This window comes from Acomys minous, assembly GCF_964271855.1.
Source record: "Acomys minous genome assembly, chromosome: 1".
Classification (NCBI taxonomy): Eukaryota; Metazoa; Chordata; class Mammalia; order Rodentia; family Muridae; genus Acomys; species Acomys minous.
In genome coordinates this window covers 31,172,479-31,191,805 of record NC_140483.1, presented here as the reverse complement: position 1 = coordinate 31,191,805, position 19,327 = coordinate 31,172,479, and the positions used below count along the sequence as shown (strand labels likewise).

Genomic DNA, 19,327 nt, shown 5'->3' with positions numbered 1-19,327 from the left:
TACTCACATTAGAAGATACATTTAAGAAAAATTTTGCTTCTACAACTAAAAACAATGAATTAAACTAAAGTGACCACAATTGTTGATACAGGAAGAAGAGGAAGTGGAAGAGGGAAGAGGGACGAGGAAAAGGAGGAGGAGGAGGAGAAAATATCCTAAGAGTCACCTGCTTAAAATCACTCACCATAGTCCTCATCAAATAGTTCCTGACGTTCTGACTGATACTGGGAGTCAGCAATTTCTTCATATTCTTCCACCATGCTAGTGCCAAAAACCCTAGTGACAATTTCATTACAGGTTTTCATTAAAACAGAAGTTACTAAGGCTCATCTCTTCATAACACAGGAACAAAAATGTTACGAACATCAATACTGGGATTGTTGTATAGGCCACTAATTAGCTTTCGCACTTCAAAATAAGTATTTTTTACATTTCTTCATCCACTTCTTCCATTAAAATATAAAAGTAACTTAAAGCATTTAGAATATAATGACTGAATTTTTACACCAATCTATGCTTCTATGTATTACCACCACAATAAAGTACAAAGCAAACAGAAACATTAAAAAAATAAAGTTTATTTTTCAGACTATCTTGGGTATGTTTTTATTAACACAGTCAAATGGAGGCTTAATGCCATTAACTTCACATAAGCAAAAATTATCTCTTCACTTTAAAAATGTTAAGCTTTTCTGTATCACTTGTAAAAACACAGCAAATATTTTGTTTTGTATTACCTTATTAGGCTTAAAGGACAAAAGTGTTCTGATCCAAAATGTGATACTAACTCGACCTGAAAAACAGAAGTGCATGAACTGGAAAGGCAGCAGGGCATCTGTAAGGTTAATATACTCAATCTTCTCACGAGAGTGTTTCTAAAAATACATCCATTTCTCCCCAAATTAATACTTGTAAAGCTTTGGGATTGCTTTTCTTTGTAATACATTAATATGCCATGCTCTGTTATTCAATATTGCAAAAGAGAAGGTTGCTAACCTTTATGTACTTGATGAACATCTGAAGCAAGAGAAAGGAAAAGAAAAAGGAATCAGTTGCAAGTCTGGATCACATGCCATAAGTAACAAGTATCTGCAACCCACATGGATGAAGTATAGAAGCCGCACACTGGAGAGGTAACATTGTAGTACTCTTAATTCTTGGCAGAAACAAAAGCCACAACTTCCATTTTTACCACAACAATTGAAAAGCACAATCTAAATATATGTAATAGATTAGCTTTAAGCTAATACAGTTAAATAAAATTTACATTTGTTGCTATTGTTTTCCATCTGATAAAGGATTTTAAAACCAGTGGTTTCTAGAAACCATGTCTTATGTTAAATATTACAGCCATGTAAAGCACATATATCTATAGATAAATGTATACATTAATAAACAAATTAGTTTATTAAAGTGTTTCTGGTGGTTGTAAAATATTGTATCCAACATGTTTCAGGGAATGTATAAGTTCTGGTATACTATTATTTCATTTATAACTAACACAACTAAAAGATGCTCCATTTACAAAATCCAAGTTTTAAAAGGTAATTTGCATATTTATGTTTAGTTCCTTTAAGGAAGCATAAATCCAGGTAAGAATTTGTGTACATATATAGTATTCATCACTATAATAATCACAAGCAAATGGCTTTTAGACTTGTGTATATTAAAGAGGAGGGCTTTTTTTTCAAATAAATTAAAAAACATTCTATAGTTTCTCTCCATAAAAGAAACAGGAAGGGAGTTTTACATGGCAATTTTTATGTTGAAAATATCAACTACATTTTCAAAGTAGAATCTATAACTTTCATATTGAAATTAAGAATACTGCAAGTTTACCCATTTATAGAAATCAATTTAATTCATGCTTTAAAAAGAGAGAGTAAAATCCCAGAAGACATAATCAAGTAGCTATAAGTCCTTACAATTTAAGGAAGATAGAACAGAAATTAGAAATTCTGCCATTCCAAAAGGTCTTATTATTAACAGCATGGTACTTTAAGAAATGTCCATTATTTTCTATTAAGGAAAAAAGGGGTCAGGAAAGAGGCACAGAGACTTCCATAGATTAAATTAAACTCAAGACTGACAGTTGCCATAGTAAACAATGGGAGTATCTAAAGTTTTATCTGAAACTGCTAATTGGCCATAGTCCAATTGATGAGCTGTAAATAAATGGATACCAAAATTGAATCAATCATCAAGGAATAAGATTTTAACAAATAAAAACAAATCAGACCTACTTAAAAGATTCCAATGGCAGCAATATTTTAAGTTGCAAAATAGAACACAATGTCAGGTGACTGACACTTTACAGACTCTAAAGCATGCTGAGCATGGTGCTTTGTGACACTACTTCATGCCCAGAGGCAGCGGTACTTAGTGAGTTAGACCAGGGTGGGCTACATAAGACTCTGTCTCAAAAGAAAAACAAAAAACAAAAACACCTCAAAAAGAAGACTTGCAACTTGGGATTTTATTAATGCCATAAATAAATGGTTTAGTCTAAATCACCAAGAATACAAAAAAAAAAGAAAAGAAAAAGAAAGAAAAGAAAAGAAAAAAAAAGAAAAGAGCCAGAATAACAGATGTCTCTAAAATAGCCTACTAAGAAGTATTTAATTAATTAGTGTTATGCTATGATTCCTCTTAGTTTCCCTAATTTCTAAATAAGCTGGGTGAATAGAATATTTTCAATACAGAACATAGTATTCTATGTACAAACATTACCTTCACATATTTTGCATACATCTGTTCGTCCAGAGGGAAACTCTGGACATTCCGCTCATCTCTACCATGGAAAGTACCCAGCTTAATCCATTTATTTGTGGGATACCTAAAAAATATAAAAGTAATTTTATCATGTACAGTTTTTCTTCTCATTTAAATAAAACAGGCCCTTGAGTACTACTTCACTGGGAAAGAATACTTGGAAAATCACATTAACAAACAGAAGACGAGAAAAGACAAAAGCAGGAGCAAGGCACCGCTGAGGGTTTGGGGAATAAAAGTAGCTATGAGATACTGTGAGAAAGAAGGAAGAGACTACACACAAGCAGTGACAGTGAATATGATGAGGAGATGAATGCATATAGAACAGTAGAAAGCAGGTTAGAATTTAAACAGACATCTTCCATAGCCAGTTCCTTTAAAAGGAAATCTAATACTCAAACTCTAAGCATGTTATTGTTTATAACATTTAAAGAGCCCAAATTAATGAGTTCTCTCTTCTCGTCTTTAAAAAAGAATGCATACTTTAATTTTCACAGTTAGATATAACCATCTAACACATGCAATATGGGGGAGTAAGCTTTAAAAAAGGTAAGTGTCACAATAGTAGACGGAATTCTCAAGATACTTTGAGAACTGGTTCCAAAAGCTGTACAGATACAATGGTGACTGTGAGGTGGAGGAACGCTGGGACTCTGACATTCATTAGAGCAGCACAGTGAAGTCACAGCATCCTCTAGGGCAAGGCACAGGCAGCAAGTAAACACCTCCATTGTGGGAGAAAATTAAATTCTAATTAAAACTGCTATGCTTAAGTGACAAAAATATTCTCAAGATATAAGAAATAAAAGGATACTCATGTTAGTGGAATAAAAAATTATACAGGAAAGGCTTAAAATGCTAAAAATGATAAATTTTAGTTGCTAGGAACAGAATTTAGTTCTTTCTAATTTCTTAGATTTTTCACTTCTTCCATAATCATCCAAGTTAAAAAGTTTTAACTCTTCACCAAAAATATACATTGTGATATAAAATGAAGCACTTATATATCCACACTTTGAGTAAGTTTTAAAGGACAGTCTGAAAGCAGTAAGTATAATGATTAAAAGGACTGTGAAGTCACACAGCTCTAGATTAGAATTTTGTTTCTCCCAAATAACAAATCACAGGACTTAAGCAAGCTAGTTCCTATGTGTGTCTTCAGTTTATGAGGGAGTAACATAACGTAGTTGCGATGCTTAGGTAAGTGATTAATAAGAGCCCATAATTCAAATGTTATTACAAACTGATATTAAAATAAAAACTAAAATGAAGGAAGACAACAGATTGGCATCAGAGCTTAATTTTTACTCTGAGATTCTATCACGGACTCTATAGAAAGCTTAAGAATTTACCTGTCACTGATAGAAACCAGAAAGTCTTTGGGAGTAGAAGAAAATAATTCATAATTTGCAATATCAAACTGTTTCACTTGAATTGGCTCACAAAGTTCAATAACAAACCTTCAAAAAAAAAAAGACAATTATTTATTTACATAAACCAGTCAAAGCTACCTATATTAAACATCTGTATAAACTACACATCTACAAGTTATTTGTAACTTAACATATCCATGGGTGAAAATGCCTTGATCAGGACAAGCATAATCTAGTAAGATGAGAGGAACATTAATACATGCATGATAGTCTTAAAAATACCTTTCTTATTGAAATGATTTTATTTAAACTGACAAGAATTGTTGTATAATTAGTATGAAGATATACTCCTAAAAATTATCTAAAGGCAACAATACTCCAAATGTCCACATCTGTATTAACATTTTGTAAAGATTATTAAGAAGAAGCAAGAATGCCAATTTATATATTCAGCCAAAAGGATTTTAAAAATGTCTTTCCAGACAATGAAGCAACTAATGTCCATTAGGCTGGGCAGTGGTGGCACACATCTTTAATCTCAGCACTCGGGAGGCAGAGGCAGGTGGATCGCTGTGAATTCGAGGCCAGCCTGGTCTACAAAGTAAGTCCAGGACAGCCAAGGCTACACAGAGAAACCCTGTCTCAAAAAACCAAAACCAAACCAAACCAAATGTCCCTTAGATCAAAGTCAATGGTTCAATTTTTATCACTTAAAGACCAAAAAGAAGAAGATGTGAGAGCCTACTGATATAGTTAAGATGTCACATTTAAAAAAATCTGAATATGTTTCCAGACACAAAAACTGCATACAGCATCAATTTGTGGGAAAAGAAACTCAAGGCCAGCATTCCGTTTTAATCAATTTTCATGAAATGTAATTAATTTTTTATTTATATTCATTCATTCATTCATTCATTCACTCATTCATTGTATAAACAAATGTCACAGTGTATGCATGTGGTAGTTAGAGGGCAACTTGCAGAAGAGTTGGTCTCTCCCTTTACCATGTTGGCCCCTGAGACTGAACTCAGGTCATCATGCTTGATAACATGTACTGAGTGATACTACCAGCTTCAAATGAAATCAAAGGTATTAAAATTAAGTGTTTAATTTTGGAGAAAAATAGAACCAAGTTTTGGGAGATGGTAAAAACAACCTTGCTTCAGAGAGGTTACAAAGAGCCAAGTAACATTTATCAAACACTTACTCTGGCTCAGATACCTCATGAGACATTGCATCCGTTCTGCAAAGGATACTGTCTCTATAGAATCATTTAATAGATAGTAATTAACTACTTCACATTTTTTTCTTCTTTTAACAACAGAACCTCCTAAGCTGTAGCTCAAATACGGCTCCCTATCACAGACTTTGTTTTAGATAGTGGGTTATATCCACAAGTGCCAATTGTAACTTTTAGGTTAACTCCAGTTCCAGAGGATCTAATGCCTCTTCTGGCCTTAGTTAGGACACATGGCACACATATGGTAAACAGACATACATGTAGGCAAAACACCACTAAGACATTTAAAAAATAGAGGTGCAAAGTTAGTGGTACTGTCTTTAAAATATAGAAGAATTGAAAATATTTGTTGACATTTTCTATTCAACAATTTTCAAGGTCAAATCACCATGTTGATGAAAAGGTAAAATGGGGTAAGATTTAGAAATTTTTAAAGGACTATTTTATAGGAACATTATATAGAACTCCCTACATAGAGATGCCCTCATTGGCTACTTATAAGTTATTAGCAACAGAAAGTAAAAGGAGGTAGCTATCTCTCCACATATGCTATATATATATCAGTCAAATGCATCTCTATATACAACAGTTTAAAAGAGATGATTACAATAGTAACAAAAAACTGAGGAATATATTTCAGAAAAGACTTTTATGGAAAAAGGTTAAATATGTTAAAACAATAAGGATAAACTTTACTTACTGGTAAGAAAATTCAGTATCTGTCATTTAGAGATCCAATACAATCTCAAAATCTCCATATGGAAATCAGGAATTCAACAAGAAAAGGCTAAAAATAATAGTAATCAACCAGAGACAAAAGTCCTACTAGAAAATTTGCCTACTAGATATGAAGATCTACAAGGCCAAACTATGGCCTTAATGCAAATCATGATAAACTGACCAACCACAAGAAACACTGCAACAAAAGTGCATGTACGGGAACTTTGTAATAAAGGTTTTTATGTATGGGAACTTTGTAATAAAGGTTTTTATGTACGGGAACTTTGTAATAAAGGTTTTTATGTACAGGAACTTTGTAATAAAGTTTTTTGAGATAAGGAACAGAGTGAATTACTGAATAAAAAATTATCAACAGAAAAACCAGAAAGTGGGGAATGAATTCTTCCAACACACAATGTAAGAAATAATCCCAGAGGTACCAAAATCAAGGTAAACGTTTCATCAAAAAACACTATGAAGGGTTAGGGAGATAGCTTAGTAAAGTGCTTGTAACACAAACATATATGTGCCTACACGTATGTGCACTACAGTTTGCCTGCTTCCCACAGAGACCTAATAGGGTGTTGGAGCCCATAGAACTGTAGTTATGGATGGTTGTGGGCTGTCATGCAGGTGCTGAAAACCAAACCGGGGTCTTCTGAAGAACAGTAAGTACGCCTAACCTCTGAGCCAGCTCCACAGCCCCCTCAACTGCTGTTAAGCATGAACTTTTGAACAATGAAATATCGTAATGAAAGTCTATTAATTCCCCCATAAATCTGTTCCAATGTCTATGACATTCATTAATCAAAAAATTATAAAGCAGTAAAGCCTAATAACAGAGTATTTCTTAGATGTCTTTCTCTTCTACATTCCTAATTACTAAGTGCTGTAAATTCTGTCAATTTTACCTGTTTAAATGTCTTTCAGATATATTCCTCTCTTCTGTACCCAAACTACCAATTACTTAGCTCAAGGTCATGATTTCTGACTAAGGCTATGACAATAGTGTTCCTTCTCATTTCTTTGCTTCAACTGCATTTTTTTCCAGGCCATTCTTTGAAGACAAGCTTTCTTGAATTGCTCATAAGATAATGCCACTTCTTTATTTAAAATAATTGCTAGCCTACCTGTCCCTAAACCAAAGCTTAAAAACTGTCAAACTGGAGAGAGCACACGTGGAAAATGTTTGCTAGGCAAGCTTTTACCCAGCAGGTAAAAGCTGAGTGTGAGTGACAGCTGCCAGTAACCCCAGGAAATTCCTGGGCAAGTCAGCTAACTAGACTAGTAGAACCAGCAAACTCTGGGTTCAACTAGACCATGAAAAGTGGAGAGCATTCAAAGAAGACACATCAGGCTTCCATCCACACAAGCAAACAATGAGAGAGAGAGAGAGAGAGATGCATGTACATTGTCAAGTTGAGAGTATCCACAGCACCAGATGGTCTGACTGTAGCTAAACTAATGCTCTGGCCTCATCATATAGCTCACTATTCTAATTTTAACTTTTTGTCACAACTTAATTGCTTCTACATAGTCTCCCAGAAAAAAATGTGGGCCTTTTAAAGCACAGTATCTCCATCATCTGTCACTTCCTTCAAGATTCAGCCTAGAAACTGTCTCTTCTACAAATTTTCCTTTGTGTTTATCTCTATGTAGAAAACACCTCCAAATTTCTTTTGACCAGCCCTGTCACTAATAGCATTTTTGTTACCTCCTTAAAAGGAAAAGCATTTTGTTCTCAATTTGGGAGTAATATCAATACTAATCAATCATAAATGCTTACTACATTATACAACTATATCAATCTTACCCCAATAAACTTCATAAAATTTTATGTTACTTACCAAATTTTAGTGCTGCAAGGATTCAACATATAAAGGTCCATATTTTCTATAAGAATAGCAGATGTGCTCTATTTCAAGAGGAAAGAAAATTCCAAAAAGCAGTTTAATAATATTTCAATTCTAAAATATCATGGGGTTCTTCTATTTTTAGACTATTAAAATAAACCTAAGATGGAATACTTGTGGGGGAAAAATAAACTAAATGGTTAAAATTTAGCGGTTAAGACTATAGCATTAAATTAGCCTTACATTAATTTGTCCTCTTAAAATATACAATGTCTCTCATCATTTTTAAAGCTGCATAAGGTTATTACATGCTTTTTAAAGATGTAATGCTAACAACTGAAAATTGGCACTATAAAATATTTAAGAGCCTAATGTTGTATTAATTAGTAAAGTTAAAAAATAACTCACATTAAAATAGTTACCATCATATCAATGTCTACTTTTAATAAAGTCACTAGTTTATTTTCTTTCAAAACAACTTATATACTTTAAGTACCTTGGCTTCTGGATTAGCTGCCAAAATTTTGGCACCACATTCTACTGAGGCATAATTATTTCTGTTTTTCTGGACCTTTTTGGTGGCATGTGGACCTCCATTAGAAGATGGATGCAAGGACTGACCTGTAGACAAACCTTATTATAAACATACATATGATGACTATGATTGACAATACCCACCTACCCCTACACCCAGCAACACAATGATCTCAAAAGTAACAGGTTACTTTCCAAGAAGGAACAGGTTTTAACTCCTACAATTAGAGCTGTAACATACATGAGAAATCAAGCCAGGCATGGCAGCACATGCTTGCAATCCTAGCATTTGAAATGCCATGCAAAGAGGACTGCCATGAGTTTGAAGCCAGCCTGTACTCACAGTTAGAATCTCTCTATGTAATCTTGGTTGGCTTTGAGCTATCTTAAAACTAACAAACTAGAAATTCAAAGTGCTTTAAAATATCCACATTACCTGAGGTATGCCTAATAACAGAACATAGAAAGTTTTCCATGAGAATACAGCCTTATTGCTTTTATGTTTTATTCTTTCTACTTCTAACCCCGACATCAAGAATTCTTAACTCAGAATTATTACACAAAGGGTTTAAAGCTTTCTGACTAAACTTTCCATGTCCAAGCTTTTTCCCCATAAATTGGGAATGATATCATTATGTTCTTATTTTACTATCATTAGCTAATCTAAGAACGGGTTTTAATTAAGATTAAAATTATACACTACCAGTATATGGAAGGAAATCAGCAGCAATGTGGTAAATTTCCCTAATGAAGTTTTTAGAAATTTTATTTTATCATTTAAAAAGAGAAAAATCACATTTAAACTACCTCCTCAAATAACTAAAAGGTTCTTTTAATTAATAAAATCTCAATGCTCCTTACTTTTTTCTTTTTCTACTTCCATAACTTTCTTCTTCCATTCATCAAATGTTGGTATATCTTCTGGATCTTTGGGACCTGTGACAGATGTAGGGTCAGTTTCTCCTGGTTTTATATAATCTGAGTTCTGAAAGAGATGCCAAAAAAAAAAAAAGTTAGACTTCAATCTTAAAAAAAAAAAATGAAGGTAAGCACAAGTATTTCTGTAACACTAAATAAAAGTATAATTTTATAATGAATACTATTTAAGATAAAATATTGATTTACTTAAAATTCGAGATCACATAAAAGAAACTTCAAGCACTATAAAATATATTCCTTCACACATTAATAATATAAATATAATTTATTTTAAAAATAAAGCAGGCAGAATGCTATACCCTAATCTAAGTCATTAGTCATTTAAAAAAGGGACACGCGCGTGTGCACACACACACACAGAGTACTTGCAATATAAATACCTTAAAATAAATCTAAAATGTACATACACACTTATCAAAGGAGTAGTTTTAAATGTAGTATATTATTTTTACAAAATCAGTAACAAGTATATGCACAAAACTTAAGTAGATTTTTAAAATGTTATTTTTAAAACCCCAAGATTTTATGCTTTAAAAGAATACAGAAATTGTGTTATATCTCTTGCTAGCAAAAGGATTTAACAAAAAATGGATGTATGGGATGTATTTTTAAAACTTTGGTGCACAGGCAATATAAAAGTTAAAAATAAGATTAAGACAATAAGCTGCATGAAACAAGCCTCAAGAGTATTTACAATATATTCAACCAACAAATGAATGAATGTAAAGAATAATTGAAATAATCAGTAAGAAATAAGCAGCAGAAGGAATAGAAGCAATAAATTCAACAAAAAGAAATGCAATCATAAAAATAGTCACAAATAGTTAAAATCAGAGACAAAAATAAATACCAGTCTGATGGAGGTTGTAGTGTGACAGTCTGGGCAAAGTGTGACATAGCTAATGCAGCATGGGGAAATCTATCAGATTGCAAGATAGAATATCTTGCTAAAATACAGTATTAACAAAATGTACATACCCACTAATTCTACACCTATGTGCAATGTCAGTAAAAATGCATGTATGTGGCTTTTAAGAATGTGTTTAATAGCATAGAGGGGCACTACTTCTACTATGAAGAAATCAGAAACTTGAATATTCCTCAAACGAATAATTGTAACAGAGTAACTATAGCCAGCAGTAACAAAGACAAACCTCAACCTCAACACTGAGTAAAAGGCTAAATAAAGGAGTGAATACGGATTAGAGAGAGAGTTCAGACATTAAGAGCATTGGTTGCTTTTCCAAGGGTCCTGAGTTCAATTCCTAACAACCACCTGGTAGCTCATAACCATCTATATCTGGTGCCCTCTTCTGGCCTGCTGGTTTGCATGCAGGCAGAATACTATAAATAAATATATATTTTTAAGACATGAGTGTCATTACAGACTGTTTCAAAGTCCTAAAATGAAAAAGTTTTAAAATCACCACATGCATGATAGCACTGTCTGAAGAGGAGCTGTAACTGAGAAAGAGCACACTATTTTTTTTTTAATCAGAATATTTTACTTAACAATTCACGGTTTAACCGTTTATATGTTATAAAAACTTAATATGTTTATTAATAAAGTCTGTTTAGAGCACTAACTGATAAATAATAATTATAAAAATTCACTTGGCTGAGATAGTAAAGGCTCATCCTCCTCTTAAAAAAAAAAAAAAGACATGTACAGACTCTGAGTTCCAGGTAAAAAAGTTTTTCTCGCCAACTAAGAGATCTAAACAAAAACATAAGATCAATTTCTAATGCACTTTCTACAAATGGAATTACTTTGTAATGTACTATGTGTATCAATCATGTCAATGTCCCATAAATCTTTTAAATAATGGATGCTGCACAGATCTACTTGTATTAGAAAACAAAGTGGTTTATATGGACTTAACTCAGCAGAATTATTCTGAATTGGATACTTGTGTTATCTCTGACAACCTTTCTGGGATATTAATTTGTTGAGGAGATAATTACACATTTAATTAAAATTTCACAGTCTAAGGCCTTGGGCACTGTAGCTGGCTAATAGTTGGGAATAAATAAATTTAGGACAGAGTTGGCGGCAATGGAAGTTTTGGTTTCTTTGTAAACTCAGTTGTGTTACATAAATAGCTTTAGTTTGTTTACTGCTGATACCTGTCCTGGGCAGGGTATGGCTTTTGCCAGCAGGTAAGGCCTCCTTACCAACACAGAGAGAGGCATGGTCCAGGGTTCTGAGGATATAAATGAAACCCAGAGTGTGTGTGGCCTAGCAGATGGTGTTGGTGTGTAGCCTGTAGCAGTTTGAAAAGACCAGAGAGTGTTTGAAACAAACACTTTGGGGCACAGCAGCTTGGAGGAGACTGCTGACTGCTTGCTGACAGAGATTGGTATAGCTCCAAAGACCCTTCACCCCCTAAACAATTGGGAGAAGTAAAGGGGAAGGGAAGTTGAGGCCTAAACATCCCAAATAAAGTTGAGCTTTTAAAAAAGAGTGCTACAGCTGGCTGCCAAGCTTTAATTCATATTTGATACTTAAAGAGCTCCGAAGGAGGCATGTTTTAATGTTTGCCTACTTTTACTTATGGGTGTGATATTTGACAACTGAACTTAACAATGCTTGATCTGATTCTACTGAGAAAATTAAAATGAGGTCTTTTAAGATACCAGACTATAGAACACTGACCTCCTGTGTTTCCAGGAAGTATGAGACAGGCACAGCTTAGTCCTATGACTAGTATAAAGCTCTGAAATGTAGGTTAGGAAGTTTAAGTGAAAATTCACTAAAAAGAACAGAAAATCCCAAACTAAAAGTTATCTTAAAAATGTGTTTCATACTTTAAATTACTCTTTTATTCAACTTATTTTACTTTCACATTGATGAAAAGCATCTTTCAGCCAGGTGGTGGTGGTGCACACCTTTAATCCCAGCACTTGGGAGGCAGAGGCAGGAGGATCGCTATGAGTTTGAGGTCAGCCTGGTCTACAAAGTGAGTCCAGCACAGTCAAAGCTACACAGAGAAGCCCTGTCTCAAAAAACAAAACAAACAAAAACAAAAAAACAAAAAGAAAGAAAGAAAGAAAAAGAAAAGCATCTTTCACTTAGTTATTTCTTATGATCAGAGGGACCTAAATTGCTGGGTAACAGTTCCTCAGGAACTTTTTTACTGGGCTCTTCTATGCAGTTAAAGTAGACTTCAGAAAGAGTGTTTCATTGTGATGAAGTCCATCTTTGTTGCAAGAATAATGGTTCAAGAGAGTAGTTTAGCATCTCGTTGTACCTTATATATAAGTAACAAAAACAAAAATGTGCCCTTAAAATATTCTAATATTGATCAGCATATATTTATTCTTATTGAATTAAGTGATTATTATTAATTTAATGCTGTTGCATCTACATAGCTCTGAAACACTGCTTAAACAAGGGCTTTACTTATGTTACCCCAAATAGCTGATGGTGGGCATAAAGTTATGTAATTATATATATAAAACCCAAGAGAATCCATACCAGAACACCTTTATATGTGTATACAAGACAGATCATCATAAAATAATTACTTGCTATATATAGAAACATAGCTCCTATCGGTTTTATGTATAATATTCTTAATTTCATAACAAATGTTTAGCAATTTTTTTCAAGATTCCACTTTATTAACATACATTATTATGTAACAGAGTGTGAGCCAGCCAAAGTTACACACTAACCTCATTTTGTAAAGTATCTGAAACATTCAATGCAGACTTTGGATCATCACCATCTGGTTTACTCAATGAAACTTTTGATTCAAATTCTGATTTTGTTACTTTTTCTTTGCCATGTGAAGATGACACATTCTCTATATGCTGACCAACAAGGCTATTTAAAGCAAAAGACATATTAAACATTTTAACAAGATAGCATTTTATACAAGTTTAACACAAAAAATACATGTTATGATTAGCACATACAAAGAAAACCTAAAGTACAAAGAGGTAAAATTTCAATCATAAAAGGAGAATAAACTTTGCACCAAACACCTTTTAAAAATCACGCTACAATTATTAGAGAACCGTATCTCTAATCAGATATAGTGCAGGCCTATAATCCCAGCATTAGGAAGGCTGAGGCAGGATGCTGCTATGTTTGAAGCCAGCCTGGGTTACACATAAAGTTCCAGGCTAGGCTAGGTGGTGTGCACATAAAGACACTGACATGACAAACAGACAAAACGACAACAGAAGAACCACACTGATAATAGCTGCTCACACCAACCTCTCAGGTGGACTGACAAAAGCAGCTTGTTGCACTGGAGCATCTGCATCAGGAGCTTCACCAGCATCACAGTCAGCTTCAGGCTGCTCCATTTCACCTGGTTTGACTACAGATAAAGTACCAGATTTTTCTATTTCACTAAAAGAGGAAAAGAAAAAAATGATAGTGATTTAATTGACTGAGTTTTTTTGGGTTTTGTTGTTGTTCTTTTTCGAGACAGGGTTTCTCTGTGTAGCCTTGGCTGTCCTGGACTTGCTGTGTAGACCAGGCTGTGCTCAAACTCACAGTGATCCACCTGCCTCTGCCTCCAGTGCTGGGAGTACAGGCATGTGCCACCATGCCCGCTCTGACTTAATATAAGTTTAAAAATGCTAATAGTGAGGCTGAAACATAACCTAAGCCCAAGAAAAGAAAGCTTGCAGATCTATAGAATGTTTTCAATAATTATTTTTAAATAGGGCACATAGCACATGCTTGTAATCCCAGTACCTAGGAAGCCACAGGAGGACTGAGAGGTCAAGGCCAGCCTGGGCTATTTATTTTAAATCATGTACAATCAACTGTTGACGATCTTGTGAGTGTCTCTCCACCTAAAACACTACTGAATTTTAAAACAAGCAAGTATTTGGTCTGATAAAAATAAGATCTTAGCCAGGCAGGGTGGTACATGTCTGTAATCCCAGCACTCAGGGAGGCAGAAGCAGGTAGAGCTCTGTGAGTTCCAGGCCAGCCTGGTCTACTAAGTGAGTCCAGTACAGCTAAGGCTACACAGAGAAACCCTGCTTCGAAAACCAACAACAACAATAATAAATTATTTTTTCCTAAGTGTATCTTCTTTAACATTTGATTTCTGCTGACACTGAAATAAGGCTGCTGTTGCATAGAGCAAAATCAACCAATTATTTCAAGCCATTTCACTGAAGCTTTACTGCACTTTTACAACTTTACTTTTTAAAATGTGCCAACGTTTCAATATTTTCCCTGTCTTACTTATAATTCACTTATCAATAATTATTAATAAAATGGAAGAACATATTGTTCAGATATTAAAATAGTATTTTATCTTGTTTTTTAAATATCCCTCTAGACCTTTCTCGACATGCCTTCTGTTCCCTTTTACTTAAGTGAGCAACATTCTCCAATGATAGCATCTTTGTGCACAACTCCATCAGCCTAGTGCTTACACTCCTGAGGAATGAAGATATATAAGGCCTGACTGCACTGCGGTAAAAAGATATTTTATAGTGCTGATAAACTAATATTTATCCTTACTCTGAGTCAAATATTCTTTTATGTGCTTACTATTATTCTTTTTTTGGGGAGGGGGGGTTTTTTGGTTTTTCAAGGCAAGGTTTCTCTGTGTAGCCCTGGCTGACCTAGACTCCCTTTGTAGACCAGGCTGGCCTCGATCTCACAGAGATCCACCTAGCTCTGAGTCCTGGGACTAAAGGTGTGCACACCATACCCGGCAATTAGCAATTGTTATTAATTCTTATGCTAAAATAAATACCTCATGTAGTATTGAGAGGGTGTTTGGCTCTGCTCTCTTCATTACAACTCTGAAGCACAGAACTGATTTGCTAAGCTAAGGATAACTTAAGCTTACATTTTCCAAATGTTACTAAGTTACAAAAAGGTAGCTGCTCACACAATAACATTATTACTGGAATGCTAGGAATAATGGAAATAAACTGATGTTTGATTTTTGAATAACTACACAGATTTTTAAAAAATACACAATTTCTCCTAAGCTGAACCTACACTAAGTAGAGATTCAAGACTAGTCCATAATCGATTTTATTTATCTACTCAGGTAAATAAGCTCACTACTCTGATTACATTCAACATACATAGATACTATAAATTAGAGCTGCTATCTAGCCTGAATATCAAAGTTAAATATATTAAGGTGTCTTAATAAGGAATATTTCTAATGTATTGTTTTGTTCCTACTCCCACCCAACCCTCTTCATAATGACTTACTCAAGCTTTGAGACTGGAGTCGTCTCTGAGGTAGATGAACTTGATCTATTTTCGATGTTCTCACTGCCCCCAACTACACTGGAAGAATCTTCATGTAAACCAGCTGTGGGGCGTGCTTCAACCACAGGCAGACTTAACGTTGCTGTTTCCATATTCTGCTGTTAAGGGTTATATTAAATGTTAAGATTAATAAATCACTTCTTTTGATGGGCAAAAGTTCATTGAAAGCTGAAAAATGGCTATATAATATTCATAATTAAAGGGTATTTAGTCCAATAGTAATGTGCTTAATATATATGAGACTTGGAATCATAGGTTTAACTCTCCAGCATTAAAAAAAAGAAAATTACTTAAAAAACAAACAAACAAAAAACTTTTACAAACAATAAAAAAATCCTTCCAACATTACTACCCCAAGAAATTTATTTCATATTCTAATATAGAATCTGCACAGTTTTCACACATTAGCAAATACGGCTTGCCTATTCTTTCTTACTTCCTGTTTGTATCAGGTCCTAAAAGTAATTCCATTGCTACTTAATTAATGAATGCTAATATCAACTGCAGAATCCTATATAAATATATAAAAATGGTACAATACAGTTCTTTTACTCCTAAAAAGTTTATGGGAAAAAATGTTTATCAATAAACAACATAAGATATGTAAAGGTATTACAACACAATAAATTGTTTTTCTTTCAGTCCTGAGTGCTCTAGGTCATTAGCCCCTCCCAAACAAAAAAATCAACTGAATACCTACTGGTATCCGAGAACCTTACCCACGAACCCAGCTGTAATAGGATGAGCCAGCACATTTCCTGTCTGCTTCCGATCTTCGCTAGTCAGTCTCATCCCAATAGCAATACCTCAATTGCCATTGTCTCCTTCTTGTTCTCCATTATAAATGTATTAAGGAGAAAGTTCTCTTGATTTAAATGTATTCAGTGTCTAGCACACAGTGCATTTAAAAGTTTAACAAAGAATAACAAGCGAGAAGAATTCACGTCAAGGTTAAGAAAAACTATGAACTATTACAGACTAGGCAAGGTAGGCCTTGAAAAACAGGTGAGTAGTTGGGAGAAAAAGACGACACAGGACAGTGTCAATAGGAGTCAAAGTATGATCACTTGAGAATTAGTATCAGTGAAATGTTCACAAATAACAATAGCTCCGTTTTTTTTTTAAAGGTAGACAGTCCTTAGGAAAGGACATTATCAAATATTGTATTATTTCAGCATATATTCAAAATTTTAAAAAGTGATTCTTTACATTCTCTTCAACTAACTCCTTAAAATTCAGTATGTATTTTGCATGGAACAGTAAATCTCCTTATCAATCAGCCACATTCCAAATGCTCAAAACCCAAAGGACCTAATGACCACTATGCTAAACAACACAGGAGTAAGAGATTCCACGAGAGAGAAAAGCTTCTAGACCCATAGTTCTCAACCTTCCTAATGCTGTGTGACCCCCGTGGGGATCGAACCCACGGCTGAGAACCGCTGTTCCAGTTTCAAGATACTTGTGTAATTGGAAGGGCAATAGATAGCATTCTTTGTGTTGTTGTTGTTTGTTTTGTTTTGTTTTTAGTCTATCCATAAATCTTTGGCAAATATTTTTCAAAATGTAATAAAACGAAATTCCTTTATTTTGAAATGAACATATTTTTTTTAATCTATAAGACATTTTGTTTTTCTTAATCTTTCTGTCTCCAAATCAAACATCCCTAGTTCTTTCGACCACTAAATGGTTTCCAGATGTATCAGCATTATACTAGGTTTATAAAATAGTTATTCAGGTTTTTAATATCTTCCACAAATTTTGGTGCATAAAAACAAGTCTCAGAATGAAGAAAAAGGGCAAAACATTTTAACCTATTCTCTTAAATTCATTTCCTATATAAAATTAAGTATTGCTATAAAAAATGCTCTGAGTTCTACATACAACTACTTCTGTTGTAAAATAAAGTAGATGGGGAAAACTATATGGAAACTAAAAATCAGAAAATATGAGCAAAAAAAATAGAACTTAGGCTGAAATATATACTTACACTACAATTTTACTTTCAAGAAAAGTCATATTTATTATTCAATCTATAATTTTACATTTTCTCAAAATCAGCACTACTATTAACAGGCGAACAATTTTACATTCCATTATGTGGCATGTTACAGTGAAAAAAATATAACATGTGGACTAAACAAAGGCATCCAATCCTGTGCAAAAAGACCATAAAGGTATGTTATTAAAAGCAAAAGCAGTATATAGCTTACTTGTACATCAACAGTGTAGTCATCTTCTAATTTATTTTCTTCTGGAGGGATAGGTAAATATGAATTCAATTTTTCTGATAGCTCAGCATTACGAGAGTCCTCTCTTTCACTCTACATTGTGACAAAGAAACAAATGGTGAAAAATATTTTAAATAAATAAGTGAATGCAGTCATCAAAACTGTCTCCTTCTTTGCTATAAACAAGTCTGAGTGCGTTTAACTCTCAACTTTATTTACATGTTTATTTTCTTTCTCCTTCTAGCTCTCTCCTTTGTACCACATTTAAATATGGAATATGTGAGTTTAAGAACCTCATTTGATTGCTTAATAAATACATCCTACACGAAGCATAAGTAACAGATACAAAGTAAAACTTCCATTTTTACACAGAACATATGGTTTTTGTTTTATCTCTTTTGACACATTTATTATAATTTTCTATATCTGTACCTTTAAATGTGCTTCCTAGAATATGCATTTCATAAAAAGCAAAGTTCATATTTGTCTTTTTTCAACCTGAGCTTATCTAGTACACACAAAATATTGTTTTTGCTGAAAGAATTTTTCTCCCACTTAATGTTTGTTCAATTCACCTTTTTAACGCTTGACATTTAAATATTTCATCAAGGACGATATTAGAAACAAGTTCTATTGACTCTGAGTAAAAGCATAAAATTTTAAGTTTTGTTTTTAAAGAAACATTTAGACAAATTTTCAGAAGTTTATATCTTCCATCCAGGAAATAAATTCTATACAACTCAAAAATTAAATATTCCAGTCCAAATATCATATCTCAAAACCTCCAAATATATGAATAAAAATAAGTCATAGTACATATGTTTAACATGTGTATATGTAAGTATACATGCACACACAGCTGAGGAACAGCAGTAAAGTCTATGAAGAAAAATATACATTCTGATGTGTGTGTGTGTGTATATATATATATATATTTTTTTTTTAAAGTGAAAATGACCAACATGGAAAGGTCATGTTTATGGATCCTTGGAGAAAGAAGGAAATCAACTTTATGTAATATTTTTATGTTATTATTTTAATGGAAATAAAAATATTAGTTTGTGTTCCTATTTAAGGGTGTATCTATACCCACAGGAAAGCATTTGAACACTCAAAAGAAGCAGCAAGCTATGGTTTCTTTGGGGATAGAAATAGTATATAAAAGGATGATTATTTTATAGTCAGCCAAAGTTACTTCTGTAATTCAAAATACAGAAAGATGGAGGCAAAAGATAAATACAAGTGATTGTTTACCTTTATCATTTGAAGTAGTAAAATTTTAAATTATTTCAAAACTACTTTTTTTTTTATGTCTATTCACTGTACCTAATTATATCTTGGGAATTACCAAGCCTCCAACTGCAAATTCTCCAAACAACACTTATTGCTCGTAGCTT

At 33.4% G+C, this 19,327-nt stretch overlaps 1 protein-coding gene across 7 annotated transcripts in view; it reads right to left on the bottom strand.

Annotated features, from left to right (window-relative positions):
- SUCO (SUN domain containing ossification factor) overlaps nt 1-19,327 on the bottom strand; it is a 55,766-nt gene that overhangs the window by 25,120 nt on the left and 11,319 nt on the right. For 2 of the 7 annotated variants that reach the window (XR_014782695.1, XM_084799614.1), the window contains exons 3-14: nt 17,913-18,023; nt 15,640-15,797; nt 13,657-13,794; nt 13,110-13,260; nt 9,354-9,477; nt 8,455-8,591; nt 7,953-8,020; nt 4,125-4,232; nt 2,731-2,836; nt 997-1,017; nt 738-793; nt 185-276 (exon numbers count right to left, since the gene is read on the bottom strand). Coding sequence is in view for 6 of the 7 variants with exons in the window: in XM_084799614.1 (XP_084655740.1) it covers nt 185-276; nt 738-793; nt 997-1,017; nt 2,731-2,836; nt 4,125-4,232; nt 7,953-8,020; nt 8,455-8,591; nt 9,354-9,477; nt 13,110-13,260; nt 13,657-13,794; nt 15,640-15,797; nt 17,913-18,023 (1,270 nt within the window). In the remaining variant the exon portion in view is untranslated. The remainder of the gene's footprint in view (nt 1-184; nt 277-737; nt 794-996; nt 1,018-2,730; nt 2,837-4,124; nt 4,233-7,952; nt 8,021-8,454; nt 8,592-9,353; nt 9,478-13,109; nt 13,261-13,656; nt 13,795-15,639; nt 15,798-17,912; nt 18,024-19,327) is intronic. The other 5 variants (XM_084799611.1, XM_084799610.1, XM_084799612.1 and 2 more) reach the window with 5 other exon arrangements.